The 26,980-nt window shown below is 45.5% G+C and overlaps 1 protein-coding gene across 1 annotated transcript in view; it reads left to right on the top strand.

Annotated features, from left to right (window-relative positions):
• The window catches only part of SMC1A (structural maintenance of chromosomes 1A), a 32,209-nt gene extending 5,459 nt beyond the window's left edge, over positions 1-26,750 (top strand). The window contains exons 2-25 of the mRNA XM_082864975.1: positions 13-201; positions 320-432; positions 1,739-1,942; positions 2,036-2,274; positions 2,897-3,155; positions 3,259-3,399; positions 4,245-4,327; positions 4,482-4,689; positions 6,025-6,210; positions 6,304-6,483; positions 6,584-6,730; positions 6,826-6,963; positions 7,946-8,062; positions 8,169-8,275; positions 11,378-11,519; positions 13,498-13,643; positions 13,735-13,888; positions 14,936-15,046; positions 23,253-23,409; positions 23,885-24,039; positions 24,159-24,310; positions 25,367-25,436; positions 25,722-25,832; positions 26,262-26,750. Of these exons, the coding sequence (XP_082721101.1) occupies positions 13-201; positions 320-432; positions 1,739-1,942; positions 2,036-2,274; positions 2,897-3,155; positions 3,259-3,399; positions 4,245-4,327; positions 4,482-4,689; positions 6,025-6,210; positions 6,304-6,483; positions 6,584-6,730; positions 6,826-6,963; positions 7,946-8,062; positions 8,169-8,275; positions 11,378-11,519; positions 13,498-13,643; positions 13,735-13,888; positions 14,936-15,046; positions 23,253-23,409; positions 23,885-24,039; positions 24,159-24,310; positions 25,367-25,436; positions 25,722-25,832; positions 26,262-26,345 (3,593 nt within the window). The 3' untranslated portion in view covers positions 26,346-26,750. The remainder of the gene's footprint in view (positions 1-12; positions 202-319; positions 433-1,738; positions 1,943-2,035; positions 2,275-2,896; positions 3,156-3,258; positions 3,400-4,244; positions 4,328-4,481; positions 4,690-6,024; positions 6,211-6,303; positions 6,484-6,583; positions 6,731-6,825; positions 6,964-7,945; positions 8,063-8,168; positions 8,276-11,377; positions 11,520-13,497; positions 13,644-13,734; positions 13,889-14,935; positions 15,047-23,252; positions 23,410-23,884; positions 24,040-24,158; positions 24,311-25,366; positions 25,437-25,721; positions 25,833-26,261) is intronic.
• Positions 26,751-26,980: the final 230 nt, after the last annotated feature.

The following is a 26,980-nucleotide window of genomic DNA, read 5'->3' as shown; positions in this document are numbered from 1 at the left end:
GTCCTCCCTTAGGTAAGTCAAATCTCATGGATGCCATCAGCTTTGTGTTGGGTGAGAAAACCAGCAACCTGCGGGTAAAGACCCTGAGGGACCTGATCCATGGAGCTCCTGTGGGCAAGCCAGCTGCCAACCGGGCCTTTGTCAGCATGGTCTACTCTGAGGAGGGTGCTGAGGACCGCACCTTTGCCCGTGTCATTGTTGGTAGGTGAGGCTGGCCAGAGGTTCTCCTTGGGTCCACGGGCATCGGGGGGTGGCTAGACTAGTTTGTTGGGGTAGGAGGGAGGCCTAACCCTCGGCTGACTCATGCATTGTCTTGTAGGGGGTTCCTCTGAGTACAAGATCAACAACAAAGTGGTCCAGCTACATGAGTACAGTGAGGAATTAGAGAAGTTGGGCATTCTTATCAAAGCTCGTAACTTCCTCGTCTTCCAGGTGGGCATTTTTAACAATTATTGGCTACCTGCTTTTTGTTCTATCCCCACTGGACCTGCTCCATCTCTGGCTTCATCATCTCTCCCCTGAACTAATGTAACAGCTTCCTCACTGTGCTTCCCGACTCCAGTCTTGCGCCTTCCTGTTCATCCCCTAGGCCAGGATCATCTTATGCGAGCACAAATATGTTTCTTTCCCTCCTCTCCTTAAAACATTTCAGTGATTTCTCATTGCCTTCTGATGGCAGTTCTCAAATTGTAGTCTCCAGATCAGCATCAACTGGGGACATGTTAGAAATGCACATTCTCAGGCCCTACCCCAGACCTATAGGGGCAGAGACTATGGGGTGGGGCCCAGCAATTTGTGTTTTCCCAGGCTGTCCAGGTTATGATGATGCACACTAAAGTTTGAGAACCATTGCCTTAGCATGAAATCCAACTCCTGTCATTCATGAAACACCACCCTTTGGTTCTTGCTTACCTCACTAGCCTCATATGCCATTACTCTTCCCTTCTAGCCCTGCCCTCCAGCCTAATTAAGGCTTTTACAGTTCCCCAAATTCACCTGCTTTCTTTAGCCTGCAGGCCTTTGCAATATTAATTTTCCTCTACGTGAAATAACCTCATCTCTCTTACTTTCCTTTTTTAATAAATTTATTTATTTATTTTTGGCTGTGTTGGGTCTTCGTTTCTGTGCGAGGGCTTTCTCTAGTTGCAGCGATCGGGGGCCGCTCTTCATCGCGGTGCGCGGGCCTCTCACCATTGCGGCCTCTCACCATTGCGGCCTCTCGTTGCGGAGCACAGGCTCCAGACGTGCAGGCTCAGTACTTGTGGCTCATGGGCCTAGCTGCTCCGCGGCATGTGGGATCCTCCCAGACCAGTGCCTGAACCCGTGTCCTCTGCATTGGCAGGCGGACTCTCAACCACTGCGCCACCAGGGAAGCCCCCTCTCTTACTTTCTTGGTCAGTTTCTTCCCCATCTTCCAAACTCATCTTAGATGTCACCTTTGGGAAACCTTCCTACATAGGTACCCCTACCAGTCTCCTACACTCAAGCTTCATTTAGTTCTTTTTCTGTGCTACTGCTGTCACTGCACGTAACACACGGTGTTGTCTCTGCTTCTATCTCTTCTGTTCCCCATGTACCTCAAAAGGCAGGGAATATGTCCTCAAAGCTCAATGGTGAAATGTGGCACCCAGTGTGGGGAAGGGATCAGTGAACTTTTTCTGAATGATTGAGTCGGAGTGGGTAGCGGGAACTGGGCTGGCTAGGGTCTAAGTGGGGAGAGTGTTTTGACCTTTACTAGGGCGCTGTGGAATCTATTGCCATGAAGAACCCCAAAGAGAGGACAGCTCTTTTTGAAGAGATCAGTCGCTCTGGGGAGCTGGCCCAGGAATATGACAAGCGAAAAAAGGAAATGGTGAAAGCTGAAGAGGACACGCAGTTTAATTACCATCGCAAAAAAAACATCGCAGCTGAACGCAAGGAGGCCAAACAAGAAAAAGAAGAGGTAGGTGGCCAGGTTGCCTCTGGGCTCTGAGAGGCCAGATTGAAGCCAGTGCCTTACTGATGCACCCCTGCCTCCACACCCCTATTTGCACAGGCTGACCGCTACCAGCGCCTGAAGGATGAGGTGGTGCGAGCTCAGGTACAGTTGCAACTTTTCAAACTTTATCATAATGAAGTGGAAATTGAGAAACTCAACAAAGAACTGGCCTCTAAGAACAAGGAGATCGAGAAGGACAAGAAGCGGATGGACAAGGTAGAGGATGAGCTGAAGGAGAAGAAGAAGGAGCTGGGCAAAATGATGCGGGAACAGCAGCAGATTGAGAAGGAGATCAAGTAAGTGGCAGGCCTGGGCATGTGACATGTGGAAAGCCAAGAGGCTGTGCTGTTTCCTTGGGCTCCTCTGAGCCCAGAGCCCAGTGCCTGTACTAGTTTCTCTATCTTCCCCTTGACTTGCTTTGGCTAGAATCAGACACATTTGTTGACTTGCATTTTAGACAAATAGAGTATTTAAGTACTCAGACTCTGGGTAGATAGGTACTCAGAAGATGAGAACTTGAAAGGGGTGGTGGCTTTGCCAAGTGAGAGGAAGTGATGGGAAGCCACTCGTGGCTGGTAGTCTCTTCCTAGAAGAGGAAAACTGGAGCTTGAAGTTTAAAGGACAGAAATTTGAAAAGGTTAAGTCAGATTACGTGAACACAGGTTACTCTTGGGAGTTGTTACTGAGGGGCCTGGCCTGGCTAGGGTTGAGGCAGGGGTGGTAGCTTTACCTTATAGAGTGGCTGGAATGCATTTCTAGGGAATAGCCCCTGTTTTGAGGATCTGTGGGGCATCAGGCCCTTGTTCTTTTAGGCACTTCCCTGAGGCTTGGAGTTTAGGCCCCCTTTGGATTAAAAAGCCTTGGAACCCTCCCTTCTCCCATAGTGCTAACTGGTTTCCCCCTCCCCTCTGGCAAAAGGGAGAAGGACTCAGAGCTGAACCAGAAGCGGCCTCAGTACATCAAAGCCAAGGAGAATACCTCCCACAAAATCAAGAAGCTGGAAGCAGCCAAGAAGTCCCTACAGAATGCTCAGAAGCATTACAAGAAGCGTAAAGGTGACATGGATGAGCTGGAAAAGGAGATGCTGTCAGTGGAGAAAGCCCGGCAGGAGTTTGAGGAACGGATGGAAGAGGAGAGTCAGAGTCAGGGCAGAGATTTGACCCTGGAGGAGAATCAGGTAAGCTCTTGGGCGGGGGTGGGGGGGGCGGGAGTAGAGAGATCGCTGGGCTGACATGGACTGACTTGGTCATCCCTGTCCTCTTTCCTTGTCCCTGACACAGGTGAAGAAATACCACCGGTTGAAAGAAGAAGCCAGCAAGAGAGCAGCTACCCTGGCGCAGGAGCTTGAGAAGTTCAATCGAGACCAGAAGGCCGACCAGGACCGGCTGGATCTGGAAGAGCGGAAGAAAGTAGAGACAGAGGTGGGCATGCTGTACAAGATTAGGAATGATGGTCCAGAGAAAAGGAAGTAATGATAGCTTAACAGTAATGACAATAGCTAACATCTAGCAAACACTGTGTGCTAGACACTGTTTTTTACATGTATGCAGTCATTTAATTCCTCATTTTCCAAATGAGGAAAGTACAGCACAGAGGTGAAGTAATTTGCCTAAGGTTATTAAGTGGCAGAACTGGGACGTGAACCTGGGCAGTCTAGCCCACACTTTTTTGGTTTGAGCCTGTCTTGATTGGTGAGGAAGTTAGCCCAGGCTGGGTAGAACACCTATGAGAGGGTTTCATAGGGCCCAGGGTGACCCCATCAGTTAGCAGAGCCACATTGAACACCATCTGTGTGTCTGCTGTTTTTTTTTTAAGATTTAATTTGATTTATTTTTGGCTGCGATGCGTCTTCGTTGCTGCCGTGCGGGCTTTCTCATTTTGTGGCGAATGGGAGCTACTCTTTGTTGCGGTATGCCAGCTTCTCCTTGCGATGGCTTCTCTTGTTGCGGAGCACGAGCACTAGGGTGCTCGGGCTTCAGTAGTTGTGGCTCATGGGCTTAGTTGCTCTGCGGCATGTGGGATCTTCCCGGACCAGGGATCGAACCCATGTTCCCTGTTTGACAGACGGATTCCTATCCACTGCACCACCAGGGAAGTCCCTGTGTGTCTGCTTTTTAATGGGCCTCCTGCACTAGTGACCCATTGTCCATGACTGTTGGGCTCTTGGATGAGCAGGCACATGGGGAGGGGGATGAGCCAGGGCCCCATGGTCTTGGAGTTAACTTACTCAGCCTATGGTGATGTAGTGTATTTGTCTTTCTCCCAGGCCAAGATCAAGCAAAAGCTGAGGGAGATTGAAGAGAATCAGAAGCGGATTGAGAAACTGGAGGAATACATCACAACTAGCAAGTATGTGGCCTTGTAACCTTCCCTCTTACTTCCAGGCCTGTTCTTGTGAACCCTTCCTGTCCTACCTCTCTCCAGGCAGGACCCACAGAGTCCCTCTCGGCCAGGAATATTTTCTGGCCAGCCAGGGTAACCCTTGTGTTTCCTTACTTTGTAGGCAGTCCCTCGAGGAGCAGAAGAAGCTAGAGGGGGAGCTGACAGAGGAGGTGGAGATGGCCAAGCGGCGAATTGATGAGATCAATAAGGAGCTGAACCAGGTGATGGAGCAGCTGGGGGATGCACGCATTGACCGCCAGGAGAGCAGCCGCCAACAGCGTAAGGCAGAAATTATGGAAAGCATCAAGCGCCTGTACCCTGGCTCTGTGGTAAGAGTGGAGAGGGAACTCATTTCCTGAGCACTTACTTTCACACTCACTGTCAGATAATTTTCACAGCAGCCCTGTGAGGACAGGATTGCTAATCCCATTTTTACAGCTAGGGAAACTGAGGGTCAGAGAGGTTAAATGACTTGCTCAAAACAGCATAGCTTATAAGTATAAGAACTGCAATTCAGGGACTTCCCTGGTGGGGCAGTGGTTAAGAATCCGCCTGCCAGTGCAGGGGACACAGGTTCGATCTCTGGTCCAGGAAGATCCCACATACCTCAGAGCAACTAAGCCTGTGCGCCACAACTACTGAGCCTGCGCTCTAGAGCCCGAGCGCCACAACTCCTGAAGCCCGCGTGCTTTGAGCCCGTGCTCCGCAACAAAAGAAGCCACCGCAGTGAGAAGCCCGTGCGCCGCAACGAAGAGTAGTCCTCGCTCACCACAGCTAGAGAAACCCTGCATGCAGCAATGAAGACCCAACACAGCCAAACTAAATAAAATTTAAAAAAAGAAAAAAAAACTGCAGTTCAGACCCAACTTGTTCTGATTCTTAACCTCGTGTTCTTTGCATCACACCAGTTGTATCTTCCTAAAAGTTTTGTCTTGCTTGTGTCCACTCCTTTGTGGGAGGTGGGGAAACTGGAGAGGACTTTGGGAAGGGAAGGGGCCACAGGGCAGGAATTAGCTCCCAGGAAGTAGCTCTGTGCAGGCTTCAGTATGAGCTTCTTTGGCATGTAACAACCAGCTCATTCGCTAGGCTTTATCAGATCTCTTGGCCTCTTAAACCAAATCCTGAGTCCCCAGATTCCCTAAATATTATTCCTCTATTGCTGTAATTCCGTCCGTGGGTTCAACTTAATTGAGTTCCACAACTATTTCCTGATCTTTCCTATAGACACTGCTGGGGAGTTGATAAGGAGGAGTTAGGCTCAGTCACTGCCCTTAAAGATCTTACCCTTTATCTGATAGTTCTTAGGGAACCATGGTTGATTTGGGAGACATGGGGGAAGTGAACTGAACAAAGAGATTTACTTTGCTGGGTGTTTGTGAGAATTTGATATAATGCATATAGGGTCTCTGGCATAATGCCTGGGGTGGCAGTGGTCTGCGAAATGGTAAAAGTGAGGTTTAGAAAGATGATTTTTGGATTCAGACCTGACTGCCTGAAGTTGTTGTTGCTTTAAAGCCAGAGTAGGTTTTTCTTCCGTAGTGTGGGGGCTGTGTTCCTGATAGAAATTCTGACCTGCTCCCACCCCCTTCCAAGCTGGGAATTGGGGTTCCCAAGCCAGCTCCCAAAAGCCTCATGCTTCACTTTTCTCTTCTGACTTTCCCTAGTACGGCCGCCTCATTGACCTCTGCCAACCCACACAAAAGAAGTATCAGATTGCAGTAACCAAGGTTTTGGGTAAGAACATGGATGCCATTATCGTGGACTCAGAGAAGACAGGCCGGGACTGTATTCAGTATATCAAGGAGCAGCGTGGGGAGCCTGAGACCTTCTTGCCTCTTGATTACCTGGAGGTGAAGCTGGTGGTCATGGGGTCAGGGCAGTGTGAGAGGGCTGCTCCTCCTAGCCCTCCGTGTTCTGCCACTTAACTGAGCTTCTTCTCACAGGTGAAACCTACAGATGAGAAACTCCGGGAGCTGAAGGGGGCCAAGCTGGTGATTGACGTTATTCGCTATGAGCCACCTCACATCAAAAAGGCCCTGCAGTACGCTTGTGGCAATGCCCTTGTCTGTGACAATGTGGAGGATGCCCGCCGCATTGCCTTTGGAGGCCACCAGCGCCACAAGGTATGGATTCCCTTGCCCATATTGGAGCTGGACAGGCTTAGTATTGGCAATTCCTCTGTTTAGCTTCTCCCCTCTCCTCTCTTCTCCCTGCTGTGTGTAGACAGTGGCACTGGATGGGACCCTGTTCCAGAAGTCAGGGGTGATCTCTGGCGGGGCTAGTGATCTGAAGGCCAAGGCCCGGCGCTGGGATGAGAAAGCAGTAGACAAGTTGAAAGAGAAGAAAGAGCGGTTGACAGAAGAGCTGAAGGTAAGCCATAGGCAGGGCTGTCCCTAGGAATGGGGGTCCGAAGCCCAGGCCAGCCGGCCACCTTCTTACCACCTAGCCCCTCTCGTCCACTTTAGGAGCAGATGAAGGCAAAGCGGAAAGAGGCAGAACTACGTCAGGTGCAGTCTCAGGCCCACGGACTGCAGATGCGGCTCAAGTACTCACAGAGTGACCTAGAACAGACCAAGACACGACATCTGGCCCTGAATCTGCAGGTGGGGCCTGGCCTTCAGCCCTGTTTGCCAAAGGCCATCCTCACATTCCTGGCTTAGGTTTTTCTGGGGGTGGGGAACTTGTCCCACTTCCTTTGGGGAACTGCTTTGGGGAACCAGCCATAGCATAGAGTCAGACAAGCAGGGGTTCAGATCTTGGCTCTGTATGACATTAGGCAAGTTACTAAACCTCTGTGTTGTATCTGTTCAAATCTTTTGCTCATTTTTGTATTGGTTTGTAAGTTTTTTGAAAAATATATTCCAGAAACAATATCTTTGTCAAGCATATGTATTGCAAATACTCAAAAAACAAAACAAAACAGGAAAAAAAACAAAATAAACCTCTCAGTGTCAATTTTTTCATCTTAATCTGTAAAGTGGGAGGTAAAATTATAGGGTCCTTACAAAGATTGAATGAGTTTAATATATGTGAAGTATTTAGAGTGATTCCTCATAGCCAGTGAATGTTCAGTAAATGTTAGGTGCTATTAACATAACTAATTCATTCAACAAATATTTGAGTTTCTTCTGAAAGTTTTCAAAGTGAGCTACAGATATTTCAGTCCCTGTGAGTGGGGGTACTTTTATAGATATATTAATGTGTTTGATTATGGGTGCTTCCCCAGCTAACCCTGGAGGTGTTATGTAATATGTAGTATATGTATCATTTTTCTAAAATCAAAAAGTCTGAATTCCAAAACATATCTGGCCCCAGGGGTTATTGATGAGGGAGTGTGGGCCTGTAAGTAATGATGTTTACTGTGTGCCCAGCCTTTTGGATTGAAGTTGGCTGACTAGAGACCAGGGAGGAAGCCATGTGATGGTCCAAGTGAGAGATGATGCAGCCTTAACAGCAGTGCTAAGTCAGATTCTCTCAGCATGTGGCGAGTTAGCCCTTTTTGTCCATGGGGCCAGTATACTCAGGGTGGCTCTTTTTCTCCAAGGATCCTGGTCTCTTTTGTCCTCTCAACCCTGTTTCCTTCAGGAAAAGTCCAAGCTGGAGAGTGAGCTAGCCAACTTTGGGCCTCGAATCAATGATATCAAGAGGATCATCCAGAGTCGAGAGAGGGAAATGAAAGACTTGAAGGAGAAGATGAACCAGGTTGGTAGAGGATGAGCCATGCCAGCATGTGCATCAGGGCAGGACTGAGGCTGGAAGCAGCACTCTGACCCAGAGGTCCTTTTCTCTCCCTTGCTTCTCCCCTCAGGTAGAGGATGAGGTATTTGAAGAGTTTTGTCGGGAGATTGGTGTGCGCAACATCCGGGAGTTTGAGGAAGAGAAGGTGAAGCGGCAGAATGAAATCGCCAAGAAGCGGTAGGTGGAAGTGTGGTTAGAAGGGGAGACTGGGGTGCCCTTGAGCCCCTAGCCTGACATCTGGGAAGTCAAATGCCATCGTAAGGCAGGGAGCAGCTTTTACAGCGATGGGCATTTATGGTAGGTCAGCCTTAACAGGGACATCATGGAAGCATGTGGCACAGTATAGGGATTAAGAGTACCAGCTTTAAACGTGGTTTACCTGGGTTAAAATCCCAGCTCCATGGTTCATTTATCTTGGGCAGTGACTTGACCTCTCTAAGCCCTAGTTTCCTTATGCGTCAAGTGGGATAATTGTGATACCTATCACATAGAATTGTTGGGGTGGATCAGAGGTTGGGCTTAATCCTTATAAAGTATTTAGCATGATACTTTGCACCTACTAAGAGCAATAGGTATTAGCTTTTTTTTTTCTGGTTGCGCCATGTGGCTTGCAGGATCTCAGTTTCCCAACCAGGGATTGAACTTGGGCCATGGCAGTGAAAGCACTGAATCCTAACCACTAGACCACCAGGGAACTCCCAATAGATACTAGCTTTTATTATTGTCATTGTCCTGATGGGTGATGTGGGAGAGGAGGACCAAAGTTCCAGGTTGGAAGAATAGTAAGAACAAAGCAAGTTTCTCCTTTCTTTCCCACTTTAGTTTATTCATTTGTTCAACAAACCTTGTTTGAATACCTACTGTGCCCAGTTGTCCTGTGCTAGGTATTGGAGAGGGTGGGGAGATGAGGGTAAGATAGATGAACATGACACAGTCTCTCTGAAGGAGGTCACCCCCTGGACCCAGGGCTTCAGTCAGCAGTTCGTCTAGCCCATCACCCATACAGTAACTGTTCATTGCTCTCCTACCCCCAAGTCAGGCTCAAGGGATATAGAATTGAATCAGAGACTGTTCCTGTTTTGGAGTAATGAGGGAGACAAACAAGTAGATCAGCAGTTTCAGAATGATGCTGTACTTGAGGTAGATAGAAAATACAGAGGAAAATGTTCAAGGAGCTGCAAATCAACAAAAGGAAAAAGAAAAACCTAGAGACCCAGTAGAATAATGGAGAGAGGATGTATTAGCATTTCATGGAAAGAGAAGCTCGAATGGCTAATAACTGTGAATTGATGTTCCATCTCATTCCTAATTAGAGAAAATGCAAATTAAAACAATCTAGCAGTATTTGGTGAAAATAAGTCTACACGAGCCCAATGACTTAGCAAAGCCACTCCTGAGTCTATATCCCAGAGAGGGTCTTAGCCACAGGGTGACAAAGAGACACATTCAAAGTTGTTCATCTTGGCATAATTTGTAATAGTGGGACATCGGTGGCAATGTAGACGGCCATCACTGCAGAGAAGTATAAGTTAAATGTGATGACTATACAGACTATGGAATACTGTGTAGCAGTTCAGACAAGAACTAGATTTACAGGCAGTAATAGGATAAATTTATAACACTGTACATTTGTATAAATTTAAAAACAAAACATTTTACAAGGATATGCATTTTTAAGGTTATATACGTACGTATGTATGTGTGTGTACGTATGTGTGTGTATGTATGTCTGTATGTCACTTTGGTGTACATGCTCACTGTAAGGAAGATAATAGGAGTAGAAATCAGATTGAACCAAAGGAGAAAAGGGAAAGGTCTTGTACAGACAGTGATCGTAAGTGTTTTATGGACTATGGGGTATGATTACACCAAAAAGGGAGGAACCCAACAAATTGTAATAGAAACTAAGAACCTGCTCACAATCGTGAAGAAAGGTTTTATAGACCAAGGAGTGATGAACTGGAGACCTGTAGAGTGAGTAGGATTTAGCCAACTAGGCAGTAGACAGAAGAAAGGAGTTCCAAGCAGTGAGAACAGCATGCGCAGAGGTGTGAGAGAGCATACTATGTTCTGCAAACTAAGTATTGAATGTCTGGAGCAGAAAAATGGGGTCAGGAGGAAGGCGGAGGTGTTGGAGAGGTCAGCAGGGGCCAGATCACAGAAGGCTTTGTGAGTCACGCTTAGGAGATTGAACTTAAAATTGCATAGCTCAAAATTATAGAGTTAATTACATTCCATTTGGATTATAGTGACTAATAGGTTTAAGCTGCTAGCATGACATCTGGCAGCATCTGTCACACCATATTGGGGGGTGGAGGGACAGTTGAAAGTTAGACCGGCCTGTCCTGCTAGTATCTGCATATGCTGGTTACATATTCTTGAGTTTCTATAGAGATGGGGAGGAGGGAACTAGCAGAAATCTATTTTCTCCATTTTTTTTTTTTTTTTTTACTACCCAAGCTCTGCCCCTTTAGAGATTCTGGAATGTTGGGGCAGGGGTGTATGCGGGGGCTTGGGGGTAGTTGGAAAGAGTGAAAGCCCATGAACTGAATATGAACTGAATACAGCCAGTATACCTGGAGATGGTGATGATAACTAAAATTTGTTGAGTGCTTACTGTGTACCAGGCATGGTTCTAAAGACTTTATACATATTAACTCCCAATAACTCTGAGGTAAGTACTATTATTATTTCCATTTTTCAGGTGAGGAAACAGGCATGGAGAGTATGACTAACTTGTCTGAGATTCATTACTAGTAAATGGCAGAGTTGAGATGCCAGTCCCCTTATCCCACCACATTATATTGCAAGGATGCCAGGAGAAGAAACCCAGGTTTTGGTGTTTACACCTGGGATCTAATCTCACTTTGCCAGCTCTGTGGCCTTGGGCAAGGTCTTTTACCTCTTGGCCCAAGTTTCCTCATTTGTAAAATTAGGATAATAATGCCTTCTTGTGGAGCTGTTCATTAGAGGATTAGAGGTAATGTATGTAAATTACATAGAAGCTTAATAAATAGGAATTATCATAGCTGGTGGGTTCAGGTGGACCTTTTTGTGCCTCCTTCTAGGAACTCAGAATGGAGGCTCCAGTGTTTAAAGGAGGATTCATGGAGTTTGGCCCAATCTCCTCTGCCTTGTGCCATATCTACAAAGCGAGGCCAAGGAACTTAGTTCTGTAACTTCAGGGGACAGTTTTATGTGGATGAGCTGAGTGGTGACTAAAATTCAGCAGTAACTGTGTCCCTGTGCCCTAGGCCTAGTTCTCCTTTCTCCCCACAGTTTGGAGTTCGAGAATCAGAAGACTCGCTTGGGCATCCAATTGGATTTTGAAAAGAACCAACTGAAGGAGGACCAGGATAAAGTACACATGTGGGAGCAGACAGTGAAAAAAGATGAAAATGAAATAGAAAAGCTCAAAAAGGTAAGGAAGGAGACCATGAAAAACTAAACTAAAAGCTAAGAGGAAAAATTGGAAGAGATAATATCCATACTTTATAAAGCCCTCTTCTAAATAAGAAAAACACCAAGACCTAAATAGGGAGAAAAAATGAGTAAGTGGCACAAACAGTTCAAGAAGAGATTCAAATAACCCATAAACACGTATATATAATTTAGCCTTAGTAGAAATCAAAGGAATGCAAATTAAAACAATTATGTGTAATTTGTTTCCTATCACATCACCCAAGATTTTTTTTTTTTTTAAAAAGGATACTGGCCATGATGCACAAAACCAGCATTCTTAGGCCATATGGCACCATGCATTGAGAGTCTTCAGAATACATTTCTCCTCAGTAATACATGAGGAAATCCAAAATGCTGGCACATAGGTTGATGTTTTTGTTTTTTGTTTCGTTATTTATTTATTTATTTATTTATTTGGTTGTGCCGGGTCTTAGTTGCAGCAGGCGGGCTCCTTAGTTCTGGCATGCGAACTTAGTTGTGGCATGCGTGTAGTATCTAGTTCCCTGACCAGGGATTGAACCCAGGCCCCCTGCATTGGGAGTGTGGAGTCTTATCCACTGCACCACCAGGGAGGTCCCCCAGGTTGTTTATTTTTTAATTTTTAAAAAATTATTATTATTATTTTTTTAATATTTTGGCTGCTTTGGGTCTTCATTGCTGCACATGGGCTTTCTCTAGTTGTGGCAAGCAGGGGCTGCTCTTCGTTGCGGTGCGTGGGCTTCTCATTGCGGTGGCTTCTCTTGGTGTGAAGCACAGGCTCTAGGCGAGCAGGCTTCAGTAGTTGTGGCACACGGGCTCAGTAGTTGTGGCTCCTGGGCTCTAGAGCACAGGCTCAGTAGTTGTGGCACATGGGCTTAGTTGCTCTGCGGCATGTGGGATCTTCCCAGACCAGGGCTTGAACCCGTGTGCCTTGCGTTGGCAGGCGGACTCTTAACCACTGTGCCACCAGGGAAGCCCTGTATATTATTTCTTATGAGCCATTTGAGAGGAAGTTGCAGATATGTCCCCTTCTGTGACTTTCAGATCAAAATGAAAACATTCTCCTTTAAAAAAAAATCAGAACATAATAGGTAAGATGACAGTCCCCTTTGACTGACCACTCTCAATCCCAGTCCCCTTACTCTTCCTGGGGCTAATCTCACGTAGGGTGTATTCTTCCAGACCTTATAGGCATTTACTTAAATACTTTTTTTTTTTTTAAATTTTTTTTTTTTGGCGGTATGCGGGCCTCTCACTGCTGTGGCCTCTCCCGTTGCGGAGCACAGGCTCCGGACGCGCAGGCTCAGCGGCCATGGCTCACGGGCTCAGCCGCTCCGTGGCATGTGGGATCTTCCCGGACCGGGGCACGAACCCGTGTCCCCTGCATCGGCAGGCAGACTCTCAACCACTGCACCACCAGGGAAGCCCTACTTAAATACTTTTGCATTCATATATATGTACTCATGGAAAGTACACAGTATTGTTTTTGTGAGTGTTTTAAAAACATTGATGTTATTGCTCATGACAGTAGTCTTGGTGTGGAAAAGATGCTTAAATAACATTAAGTCAGAATATAGACTTTTAATTACAATCTAGTCTCAACTATGTAGACCTGTCCATAAGTAATGCTGAGGGGAAATAGGCTAAATGTTAATTGGTTCTCTCTGGCTGGTGGGATTACAAGTAATTTCTTATTTTCCTCCTACTTCATACTTTTCCTATACTTTGAAGTTTTCTACAGCAGGCAACTTGTATATTGGGGTAAGGGGGAGGTCAACAAAATAATTTGGAAGAAGGTAAAAGAACTCAGAGGGGTGATGGGGTTTGTAAAAGCAGAGCTCATTGAAGACAGATTCCAGCAAACTGTCTGGTGGAAAGGGTGGGGACAATGGGAGAAGATCCCAAGGTGAGCTGGGGAAGGCCTTCACTTCTTGTCCTGTTCACCGTGCTGGGACCAGGAGGAACAAAGACACATGAAGATCATAGATGAGACCATGGCCCAGCTACAAGACCTGAAGAATCAGCACCTGGCCAAGAAGTCAGAGGTGAATGACAAGAACCATGAGATGGAGGAGATTCGTAAGAAACTGGGGGGCGCCAACAAGTGAGTGGGTTCAGGCCTGGGCCTGGGGGAAGTACGTAGTACGGGCAGCTTGCTGGATTTGGGTCTCACCTATCTCCTTGGATCTTCTTAGGGAAATGACCCATTTACAGAAGGAGGTGACAGCCATTGAGACCAAGCTTGAACAGAAACGCAGTGACCGCCACAACCTGCTACAGGCCTGCAAGATGCAGGACATCAAGTTGCCACTGTCTAAGGGCACCATGGACGATATTAGTCAGGAAGAGGTGAGTATTAAGGCTGGTGGTGGGTGTGGGCTGTGAATAACATAACCAGGAATGGGGGATGAAGGTGGCTAGGGAGGGCAGGTGAGAGAGAGAAAAGGATGGTGGTTGCAGGTGGTGAGAGACAAAAGGAGGGATGCAGGGGAGATGAGGCAGGGTGAGGCTGTGAAGGCAGGTGAGGTGAAAGGTAATAGCCTTGGTGTGAGAGGGAAGTTGTTGGGGGTAGGGCTGCATGTCAGTAGGTGGTGAGGGAGGTAAGCCAGGAGAAGAGGAAGTCATTCATTAACCTTAGGGACTTGAGCTAAGATAGTTCCAGCAGGTGATGGATACTGGTAGGAGTGGGAATTGAGGGACATTAGCCAAGAGCAAAGGAAGATGGAATTGAGGGACCTGAGGGATGGTAACTTAGCTGCAGTGAGGGAGGTTGGCCAAGAGAGAGTTGGGTAAGGGACATCAACAATACAGAGGTGATGAAGCTTAGTTATGGGAAAGGGAGGGACACCAGCCAATAGAAGAGCCAAGGCATTTTATCCACTGGAAGTGAAGGTTGGTAGCAAGGGGGTGGGAATGTTAACTGAGAGGAGGTTTGCATATATCTTGTCTTTGACCTGAACATGTATTTCAGTCCCACATGTCTTTCTCCCTCCTTTCTTCCCAAATAGCATTTCCATTTAATTCAGCAAAATATTTTGAACACTGGCAGTGTGCCAGGCATCATGGTAGCATGTGATATAATTACTCCTAATCCTAAGCACAGCCCTGCCAGGCAGGCATCGTCCTGTGTTACAGATGAGGGTTTGTGTGTTTAAATGAGGATTCAAGCAACAGCATGGCTTGCCCAGGGTCACACGGTTAGTCAGCGGTAGAGCCCAATTTTGAACTCAGATCTTTCTGCTGTCAGAGCTGCTTTTCCTTTTGCCACAAGTACTTTCTAGCAAGGTGCTTCTCAAAGACATCGAAGGCTGCAAAGGAGCCCCTCAGCCCCCTCTAGAGGAGCAAGTGCTCTTATGGCCATTCGGGTCCATTTGACTCTCCCTCTCGCCATTGCAGGGTAGCTCCCAGGGGGAGGATTCAGTGAGTGGCTCCCAACGAACTTCCAATATCTATGCACGAGAGGCCCTCATCGAGATTGACTACGGCGACCTGTGTGAGGATCTGAAGGTGAGGCTTAGCCTCGGGGAGTGGGTACATCCTCCCAGCTGTCCAGAGAGAGGGTCAGCTCATCTGGGGGCCCTGTGGAGACAGACCATGTCTGGAAAGAGGGGCGAGCTGGCAAGGCGGGGCGGGGTGGAGTTGTGATCCATGGCTTCCCCCAATATGCACACACAGACACAGGCACATCTTCCGCCTCCACCCCCAGCTGCCCCCATCCCTGCCTGTTGCCAGTCTTCCCCTTCCACCTGTGTACACATCTCAGCCCAGATACACGGAGAACAGGCTCCTGTACAGTGAACAGATAGACCTCGGGGGTTCCTCAGGGCTCTGTCCCAGGCATCCTTTCCTTCTCATTTGGCGTGCTCTCATCCTGGGTGTCTCCTCTACTCCCCTGGCTTCAGCTGCCATCTCTGTGCTAGGGCCCACAGGTACCTCAAACCCCAGCCTTCCTCCCCAAATCGGCCTCTTCTCTTCAGTGCCAGCCCCAGGTTCAAACCAGAAATCTGAGCCTTGTCCTTAACTCTCTCTCTCACTTTGCATATTCAGTGAATTACCAAGCCCTGTCAATTCTACCTTCCAGATATCTACTGAATTCTACTTTTCTCTGTTTCCACTGTCTCTGTAGTTCAGGCTGCTTTCACCACTCACATGGACTACTGTAGGAGCCTTCTAAATAGTTTCTGATGCTTTCCAGTCTTTCCTTATAGCCAGGCAGGGGGACTTGATTTTTTTTTTTTTAACCTTTTTATTATGGAAAATTTCAAACAGATACAGAAGTAGAGAGAATGATACAATGAACCCCAGGTACCCATCATCCAGCTTCAATAATTAGCAACATATGGTCAATCCTGTTTTTTATACCCTTCCCCCTCCTGATTGGCACATTTTAAATCAAATTCTAGATATTCCATTCATAATTACCTCAGTATATATCTCTAGGACTCCTTTTTAAAAAATGTAACCATGATATTATACCAAAAAATTAGCACTAACTCTGTAATGTCACCTGATATTCAATAAATGTTTAGATTTCCATGAATGTCCCATAAATATCTTTTTTAAAAATATTTTTTCTGGGCTTCCCTGGTGGTGCAGTGGTTGAGAGTCCGCCTGCCGACGCAGGGGACACGGGTTCGTGCCCCAGTCCGGGAAGATCCCACATGCCGCGGAGCGGCTGGGCCCGTGAGCCATGGCCGCTGAGCCTGCGCGTCCGGAGGCTGTGCTCCGCAACGGGAGAGGCCACAACAGTGAGAGGCCCGCATACCGCAAAAAAAAAAAAAAAAAAAAAAAAATTTCTGTGTTTAAATCAGGATTCAAGTGAGGTCCATGTGTTAAAGTTGGTCTCTTATGGTCTATAACATTTTTTTATCCCTTTTTATTTTTTTCTTGCTATTTATGGAAGAAACTGGGTCATTGGTCTTGTACAATTTTCTATACTCTGAATTTGGCTGATTGTGTCCCATGATGTTTTTTAACATGTTCTTCCATCCTTGTGTTTCCTATAAACTGGTAGTTAAATCTGTGGTTTGATTGGATTCAGATTCATTTTTTATTTTTGGCAAGAATATATCATAAGTGGTACCATGTACTCATGAACTTCCTTTTGCATCGCATCAGTAGACACTGAATGTCAGTTCTCTCTATCTTTGTAATGGTAAGATTGATGAATGCTCAACACTACCTATGAAATATTCTTGCCAAAAACTCAAACAAGGATCTGATTAAGCTTTTATGTCCGCCAATTATATGAAACACTGGTGCCAGAGGAACATGTTAAGTAAAAGCACAGGGATGCAGTTAACTAAATCTAGACTGTGGGAAACTCTAAAGGACAAAAGACCTGGTCTCTTCCATAAATAAATGGGAAGAAAGAAATGGACAGAAAGGGAGAACTTTTATAGGCTTATGAGACAAATCAACCAATTACAATGTGTGGCCTTCCCTTGAATCCATTGCAAAGAAAAGAGAGGCAGGGGAATTTATAGATTAAATGAGATTTAAGAGACGTATCAGCCAATTGTAATGTGGGCACCTTATTTGGAACCTGCTTTGAAAAAAACCTGTAAAAAAATTTTTATGTTAACACAATTGGGATGATTTGAACACTGACCAGATAATTTATGATGTTCAGGAATTGCTGTTAATATCTTTAGGTGATAATGGTATTGTGGTTTTATTTTTAAAATGTCCTTACCTTTTACAACAGTGGTTCTCAATGGGTGGGGTAGATTTTGCCTCCCCAGGGGACATTTGGTAATGTCTGGAGATACTCTTGTCACAGCTAGTTGTCGCAACTGGGGCAGAGGTTGCTACCAGTATCCAGTGGGTAGACAACAGGGATGCTGCTAAACATCCTACAGTGCACAAAGGACAGCCCCTACAACAACAAATTATTTGGCTCAAAATATCATTAGTGCTGAGATGCAGAAACCCTGTTTTAGAGGTACATACTGAAGTATTTATGGATGAAACATTTGAGATTTGGTTTGAAATAGTTGAATATAGAAAGAAATTGGGTATAGATGGCAGAGTATTGGCCATGAGTTGATAATTATTGAAGCTGGGTACGTGGGGTTCATTGTATTATTCTCTGCATTTCTGTGAATGTTTAAAAATTTACGTAATGTAAAGTTAAAAAAGGAAAAACAATCATGATCACCATGTTCAGGTGTTGTTAGCCCCATCAATCTTATAAAGTTCCCTATCAGCCTTTCACAGCTGGTTTTAGCAGCTATTAATGAACGATCATTGCCTACATCTATTAAGGGCTGCAAAATGGTAATTTTCTGATTCTTTCATTCCTCCTACATTTATTAATTTGATTTCTAAAAAAGAACTTTCTCACATCAACTGTTTAGTTCCCTTGAAATTCAGTTAGTACAGAAAAGGTAGAATAAATACTTAATTCTTTGCCTTTATTTACCAGCTTTCAGAATGAGTTGGTTATCTTTGTAACCTTTAAAGTTAGTGACCAGTGAGGTTTCTAATTTATATTTATTATAAACTTAAGTGTTTAAATGTCTTTTGGTATGTTTCAGTCTATTTGGAGTCATTTTTCTTTTTGATATTCAAATTGTCCCATTCTTGGCCAGAGGGAGCCACTTCAAGTTGAGTTTTGCTATTGTTCTTATTAGATTTTTTATTATGGAAAATTTCATGTGCAGAAGTAAAATAGTACAGTGCTGTCTCATGTGGCCATCACCAGTTTCAGCAGTTAGCAACTCATGGCCAAACTTGTTTCATATGCACCCCCCCACACTCCATCCTCCCCTTCCCACCCCCAGGTTATTTAAAAAATTCTGGCCACCATGTCATTTCATTTGTAAATATTTCAGAATGTATCTCTATAAGAGAAAATTCTTAAAAATATTTAGAATCATTATCATACAAAAAACCCAATTACTTAACATTGGAGTTATATATTATTATATAATTCCTTAATAATAATATTATGATTAGTATTCACACTTCCCTGATTGTTATACACACACACTCACAGTGTGCTTGCTTGAACTGGGAGTCAAGTAAGATGAAAGAGAGATAGATGATTGATATAGTGATTGGTTGATGATGTCTCCTAAGTCTCATTTAATCCAAAAGTTCCCCCTCTGTCTGTTTTTATTTTTCTCTGCAATATTTACTGTTGTTGAAGAAATTCGCTCATTTCTCCTGAAGGATTTTCTACATTCTGTACTTTGTTGACTGTATCCTGTGGTTTTTAAAATGTTCCCCCAGAACAAAGCAAAAAAAAATAAGTTCTGCTGTCCCCCATAGTTCCTGTAAGTGGGTAGTTAGATGTAGATTAGTGCTGTTCAATAGAGATACAGTATCGCCCACATGTGTAACTTTTAAAACATGAAATTTAGTTTAATACTATATTTTGTTTAACCGAGTATATCCAAAAGAATGATCATTTCAATGTGTAAACAGTATAAAAATTATTGATGAGAAATTTAACCATCTCTTTGTACTAAGTCTTCAAAATTCATTATCTATTTTAAGCTTCCAGCACATCTCAATTTGGATGCTAAATTTTACTCAGAAATACTTGATCTGTATTTAGATATCCTAAAATTTACAATTGAAAAAGGAGAACCACATACCCAAGTTGTTCCAAATATACTTAGAAGTTTTGTAGTAACTGAATTGAGTATCAGTTTTTAAATTTAAATTAGCTAGCATTCAGTAAAATTAAAACTTTAGTTCCTCAGTCACACCAGCTGCATTTTTCATGCTCAGTAGTAACATGTGGCTTGTGACCACTGTATTGGACAGCTCAGATCTAGAGGTTTGATTAGATTCAAGTTTTGGGGTTTATTTTGGTCAAGACTACTTCATATGACGTCATTACTTCCATCAGGAGGTTTATAATGTCTGGTCATTGGCTCTTTTTGTGTGGCTTGCAGCCATGATGATTATTGCCTAGATCCATTACATAATTTGTCAGGGGTTGCAAAATGGTCATCTTATTCTATCATTTCTTTATTAGCTGGAATACTGTAAAGAGATTTCCTCCGTCAATTATTTGGTTACCCTGAGGTAGTTTGTATAGGAAAGGCAGGATATATGGCTTGATTCTTTCCCTTTATTTACCAGTTTATAAAATAATGAGTTGGTTCTTTGGCATTCTGAAGATTTGTCCACTGAGTTGTTTTCATGTTATTATGAACTTAAGGATTTAAACACATTTGATGTGTTGCACTCTGTTGTGGTTATTATCCTTCTCATTGCATAAAGGTGTTGTATCTTCGGCCAGTGGGAACTCGTTCAAGTTGGCTTCTGAATAATTTTGACACAACTCTTGTAGTCTTTTTTTTTTTGGCTGTGCCGCGTGGCATGTGAGATCTTAGTTCCCTGACCAGGGATTGAACCCGCCCCCCCGTATTGGAAGGCAGATTCTTAACCACTGGACCACCAGGGAAGTCCCCTCTTGTAGTCTTTGATATCTTCCTTGCTTTCTGGTATGTCCAGGCTCATCCTTTACGTTTCCCACCCCAGATCTGGAATTAGCCATTTCTCTGAGAAGCTCTGACTTCTTTTAGTAGGGAATGCTATTATTTAGCAACTACCATCTGGACACTGGAATGTTCATGACTGCTTGGTTGCTCGGTGCTTCTAGAACTTTTCAGTAGACTGGGCTACAAAATGCATTTTTTATTTGAGGGAAAAATGTATCATGAGTTCATATTGATACTTCCAATTGAAATTGTAATTTTCACAGTTTAACATTGATTTTATGTTTGAGTTTCCAATTATTCTTGCTAAAAATCTGGTTTCTAGCAAGTATTCAATAGTATATTTACTTTAGCCTATCATATATGTAGAAACTCATAATAAGATATTATTAGTAACAATTCAATTATTGAATGCTATTTAAGATTTCCTTGATGCTAATGGCTCATTAAGCTAATGGCTCATTGAGCATGGATAGTCGTGTTCCTATGTTTTAAAGTGATTTGAAAGAATCTTCTGAGTGTTTAACCAGCTAATATATAGTCAGACTTCTTTTGTTTAGTTTTCAATTTTTAAAGGATTTTGCTTTTTACTATTCTCCTTTATTTTTTCCAAGTTTAATTTTGAAACTTTTCAAACCTACAAGAAAAACTGAAAGAATAGTACAGTTGAACACCCATATGCCTTTCACCTTAGATTGACCAATGGACATTTTCCCAGTTTGCTTTCTCTCTTATCTCTCGACTCTCTCCCTCCCTCTGTACTGCACACTTTTTTTGTTTTTGCTGAACCTTTTGAAGGAAGTTGTAGACTTCAACTCTAAATTCTTCAGCATGCTGGAGCAAGGGATTCTCCTCCATAACCACAGTTCAATTTTATACCTAAGAAAATTAATAATTTTATGTCTAATATTCCACCCATATTCAAATTTTCCTAGTTGTTACAAAGTGTCTTTTGTAGTAGTTTGTTTTTTTTAAGCTGTGACCCAATCAAATTCATGCATTGCTTTTGGTGGTTCTGTCTCTTTAGTTTCTTTTATTTAGTTAGTTTCTTTTAATGTGGAACAGTCCCCTCACTTTTTTTCATAACATCGGTCTTTTGAACAGTCTACATGTTGTCTCGAAGAACAGGATATGTTATGGGTACATTGGATATGTCAGTTTCCTTTCATTACTCTGTTTAATTTGTTCCACCTAACCTTGTGTTTCCTATGAATTGGAAGTTTGAACTATTTTAGAGGCTTGATAGATTTGGGTTAAGTAATTTTTTGGCAAAAATATTTCACTGTGTGCTCCCCCTCCCCGCCAGCTGTGCAGCGTGGCTTGCCAAATCTTAGTTCCCCGAGCAGAGGTTGAACCCAGGCCATGGTAGTGAAAGCACCAAGTCCTAATCACTGGACCGCCAGGGAACTCCCCACTATGTACTTTATATTGCATCATGCCAGGAGGCACATAGTGTTAGGGTATCCCACTATTCATGATGGTAGGTTTGATCCTCAGTTAAGGTATCAATTGCCAGATCTCAGTGCTAAGCATACACTTTTACCTTTGTAAGTAATAAGGAATCTTTAGGGTGATTCTTTGGCATCTTGTCAGTATCTTGTTCCCCAACAGTTTTTTTACCCCGTGGCTTTCACATTTTGATTCAGTTTAATTTTGTTTTATAATTATGTAAATTCTTCATTTGATTCTGAAACCATAAGTATAATACAGGGTATGTGAAGAGAAGTTTAGCTTCCTTTCCTGTCCAACTTCACCCCCCTTCCTGTATGTGTGACCATTTTAGTTTTTGGATTATCTTTTTGTTGTTGTTGTATTTTTAAAATACAAATATATTTGTATGTAAATTATTCACATTTCCTCTCTTAGATAAAAGATAGCATTCTATTGTGTACCTTTATACTGTATCCACGAATCACTCCATACATATATATAGAGAGAGATGTTCAGAAAGGCTTTTCTAAAATATATATATATATATATATTCATGTCCTTCCTGTGCTTGAAATCATTCAGTGGTACCTCACCTCCCTTGGGATAAAGTCCAAATTTCTTAAAAGGCCTGTTATCATTGGGCTTCTTCATGTGCCTCCAGCTTTGTCTCTTTGCCTAGCGGACAGGCACGTGTGTGCTTACACACACACACACACACACACACACACACACACACACACACACACACACACACACACACACACACACACACACAGTTGCTACTGTTGCCATGTTGAATTGCCCTTTGCATATTTGTTTGGCCTTTTTGTTTTTCTGCTGTGCTGTGTGGCTTGTGGGGTCTTAGTTCCTTGATCGAGGATTGAACCTGGGCCCGGGCAGTGAAAGCGCTGAGTCATAACCACTGGACCGCCAGGGAATTCCCCTGTTTGGCTTTTGAAGTTCATTAAAGTTGATTACTTTTTTGAATTTCTTTGATTTCCTTGAATGAACCATGAATAAACCCTGGTCTCGCATGTGATACTCCTGTCTGCATAGAAGACTGTTCCTTCTCTCTGTCCTCACCATTCATCCTATGGGCCTGAGCTTAAAAATATTCCTGGAAGCCTTCCCTAGCCCCAGTGTCTGAGTTAGGTGCCCTTGTGTGCTGACCCGTCACCATCTGTTTATCATTGTTTGGGTATTCACCATACAATGTTCTGATTGTTTGCTTATATGCATTCCTCTGTTAGTCCATGAGCTCTATGAACACAGGAGCCATGACTCACAGGATATGAGTGGCCAGTGCCTGGCATTGGAAGGCATTCAGTAAATATTTATTGACTAAAAGTGGCAGAAAGGCACAAGCCCAGACATGCATCACAATATCCATAAGACCTAAAACCAAGTTCAAATGGAATTTGCTCAGGTGTGGTGATCTGAGCAGAAAACGTGAGTTGCCTTATTCGTTGTAGAGCTGTAAGTGGAGTCCAGACCAGCCTGTGTGGGAGCCTCTAGGTCACCCTGGGATGGCGCTGGCTCATGGCCTGGGCTGAGAGCCAGAGAGGGGCACCACCAGCTGCTCCTCCTGAGAGATGGAGAGGTTGACAGGGCCTGGGGGAAGGGCTAGAGATGAGAAAAGCGACGTCAGCCTGTAATTTCTAGGGACGGTGGGAATGGTTACTGTTGGCAGGACCTGATGAGAGGAGCAGGGTTAGGGAAAAAGAACCTGCCTTCTGCGTGGGAGTAGGTCCCCAGGCCCCCGCCCGGATCAAGTATCTTTGTAGGGGCCTGGCCCTTCTTGATGTTGCTGGGCCTGGGATTTGCAGGATGCCCAGGCCGAGGAGGAGATCAAGCAGGAGATGAACACACTGCAGCAGAAGCTGAATGAGCAGCAGAGTGTGCTCCAGCGTATTGCTGCCCCCAACATGAAGGCCATGGAAAAGCTGGAAAGTGTCCGAGACAAGTTCCAGGAAACCTCAGACGGTAAGGGTTTCCTCTTCTTCTTGGTTCTAAGATGAAGGCAGGAGGCTAGAGGTATGGCAAGGGCCTGTTATACATCACAACAGCTCCTGTTTTTACGTGCTTTCTTGCTCGAAACTCCCAAGAGCCCTAAACAGTAGGGATTATCACACCTGTTTTATAGAGTAGAAAACTGCTGAGGTTTAGAGAGAATGAGTGACCTGCCTGAGGTCACACAGCTCGTTGCTGGTAGAGCCCAGGGAAGAATCCATGTTATGTGGCTGCGAGCCCATGTTTCTTCCTTTGCACTATGTGGCTGGCCCACTGGATACAGGTGATCGTGGAACTGTCTTCCTGGGCCCCTCCGCAGGCATTCCTCTTCATGTGGGATGTCCCTGCTCTGTGGATTGTCAGTTGTAGGTCATTTTTGCCAGGGCATGGTCCTCAGCCTTGGCAGAGCCTGGGTACTGAGGGGTCACCTGTCTTTCCCTTGTGGCAGAGTTTGAGGCAGCCCGAAAGCGAGCCAAGAAGGCCAAACAGGCATTTGAACAGATCAAGAAGGAACGCTTTGACCGCTTCAATTCCTGTTTTGAATCAGTGGCCACCAACATTGATGAGATCTACAAGGCCCTGTCCCGTAACAGCAGTGCCCAGGTAGGCTGGAGCCCCTTACCCAACTAGCCCCTACCCATCCTCATTTGCCCTTCCCTCTAGGCTTCCTGTCCTCATCCCCATCTAGACCCAGACTCTTGACCCATCTCCTTTCCCCCTAGGCATTCCTGGGCCCTGAGAACCCTGAGGAGCCCTACTTGGATGGCATCAACTACAACTGTGTAGCTCCTGGCAAACGCTTCCGGCCCATGGACAACTTGTCAGGGGGGGAAAAAACAGTAGCAGCTCTGGCACTGCTCTTTGCCATCCACAGGTATGGCTGTGCCCCTCCAGGGCAGTTGGTGGAGACTGTACTGAGGCCACTGGATAATCTGGTGGACTCTGGATTGAATCCCTGTTTCCCTACCTACTACAGCATATCTGGCCTTGGTTTCCTGGACCTGTCTTCCCAATCCAACCTCATCCACTCAGCATGCCTTCCCCTGCATGTATTCAGTCCCACCTCCAGGCTTTTGCTTACATGGTTGCTGGCTCATAAGCCCTTTTCATGCAAATCTAGCTTGGCCATCACCTTCCACCCCTTCACATCTCATTCTCTTCCTCCTGTTCCTCTAGGAAGCCTGCTTCAACCACTGTGGCATACCCTGACCTCCCCCTCCTGAATGCCAACAGTACTTGAATCTGACTCCCCCCCACAACTTAGTGCTTGATTGTACAGCATCATTCAGTGAGCATTTCTTGAGGGCTGCTCTGTACCAGACCTTGTTGGGGGATTAGGGACACAGATGAGTCAGACATGGTTTTTGTCTTCGAGGAGCTCATGGTCTACTGGAAGCCAGATGTGTAAACAAACAGTGAGCTAAATGTTGTAACCGGGTGAGCGTGTGAGCGGTGGATGCACAGAGGAGAGCTACCAACCCAATCTGGGAAAGCCTTTCAAGGGCAGCCAACACTTGAGCAGGAAATGCAAAGGATAAGTAGAAGTTAGCCAGAGAGACCAGTAGGCATTCCAAGGCAGAGGGTACAGCATGTGCAGAGGCAGGGAGACATGGTGTGAGTGGGTGGGGTAGACCTCCAGGTAGCTTGGTCAGTATGGCCAGAGCCTAGGACAGCTTTATCTCCCCAGCCAACCTGGACGCTCCAGAGAGGATCATGTCTTCTGTTCTGTGGGATCCTGGAGCGCAGGGCTGGATGCAAAGGAGGACTCAGTTGGTATATTGGGCTTTAGGGGCTCAGGCAACATTCAGACCTGGGTTTTTTAATCTCTGAAGAAATGGAAGGGGGTGCTGGCCTATATGATGGGCTCTGGGGCTGTCATGCCCCGCCCCTGCCCCCATCAGTGTCAGCTCACCCACTGGTTCCCTCCCAGCTACAAGCCAGCCCCCTTCTTCGTCCTGGATGAGATAGATGCTGCCCTGGATAACACCAACATTGGCAAGGTGGGTGCAAGGAAAGTGGGGCCCGGGAGGGAGGCCCCCAGGTCGGGGCTGGGTTTCAGGGAACAACTCCTGAGTGCGCCCTAGCCATTCCTGCAGCCTCTTCACTGTGCCTGGGAGGCTGGGCCCAGGGTCATCCGCACTGTGCTAGTCAGTGGCCTCCTTTCAGCCTCTCTTCCCCCAACCCTCCGCCCCGTACCCTACCCCATCTGCCTCTGGTTCTGACTGGATAAGACAGGGAGTGTTAGGGCTTCAGCCCTGCTAAGTGCTCCATGGCCCCTCCCACAGGTAGCAAATTACATCAAGGAGCAGTCGACTTGCAACTTCCAGGCCATCGTCATTTCTCTCAAGGAGGAGTTCTACACCAAGGCTGAGAGCCTCATTGGAGTCTACCCCGAGGTAGGGCGGTCCTGGCTCAGGAGCCAGCCCCACTCCCTGCCTGACTTCCCAGGGCAGGAAGGGAAGGCTGCAGTGGAGGGGCACAGGGGTGGGGGAGCATAGGGACTCAGGTCCTGAATGGCCATCTGGGCTTGTTGGAGCCCTGCCCTGGAGGCTTAGCCAGCTCAGCTGGGCAGGGCCATTGCATTTGGGGACAGGTGGAAAGGCGAGGCAGAGGCAGCCAGACAGCAGAGAAAAGGAGGAGAGTGCAGAGATAGGCAGGAAAGGCACATGGGACTGAGCACATCCTCTCATACCCAGAGAACCATTGCCTGGGCTTTGGGCAGGTATGTAGGGAGGAGGGTTTGAGGCCCCACAATCCTGGGGCACTTGACCCCTCTTAATTCTCTCCTTACAATTTTATTTTTCTTTTTCTCCCTCCTCCTTCAGCAAGGGGACTGTGTGATCAGCAAAGTCCTGACCTTCGACCTCACCAAGTACCCAGATGCCAACCCCAACCCCAATGAGCAGTAGCAGTAGTTCTGCCCTCCTGCCCGGTCTGGATCCCTAAGTTACGCCTCTCCCAATCTCTGGATATTTGGCTCCCAACCTTTCCCTACCTCCTGTCCCTGTTTGGTATAGTTATGGGATTTAGGCACTGCTGTCAAGCATGAAGAGGAACAGAGGTGATGTTAGTTCTGGAGCAAAAATTCCTGAGCTTCAGGGAGCATCCTGGCCTCTGGAACGAGGTGCTGAGCTGAACTGAGCTGAACAGGGCCATCTGTCCATCCCCCCTTCCGCCACCCTGGACCTTACCCCGTCACCCATAATCATGGATTCCTTGGGCCCCCTGCATTTTGCTTGTGTGTGGTATGTACATGTGTGTATATGTGTCCACATGTGCACATGTGGGTGTGTTTGCAAAATAATAAAGATATTGGAGACCCATTTTAGAAGGAGCCTAGGCTGAATTTGATTCCAAGAGAGCTTAGTATGACAGCACCCCGGCACTGGGCATAGTTATTCCAGACCTCAGGATTCAGGCCGTTACGTGAAACCACCCTCATTCACTCATTAATGCTTTCATTCATTTCCTGTGTTCATCAAATACATACTGAACACCCTCTTTGTCAGACTCTATGCTAGGAATACAGAACTGAATCAGACAT

This window comes from Leucopleurus acutus (genome assembly GCF_964270905.1).
Source record: "Leucopleurus acutus genome assembly, chromosome: X".
Taxonomy (NCBI): domain Eukaryota; kingdom Metazoa; phylum Chordata; class Mammalia; order Artiodactyla; family Delphinidae; genus Leucopleurus; species Leucopleurus acutus.
The sequence above is the reverse complement of the archived record's forward strand: the minus strand, read 5'-3'. Positions and strand labels throughout refer to the sequence as shown.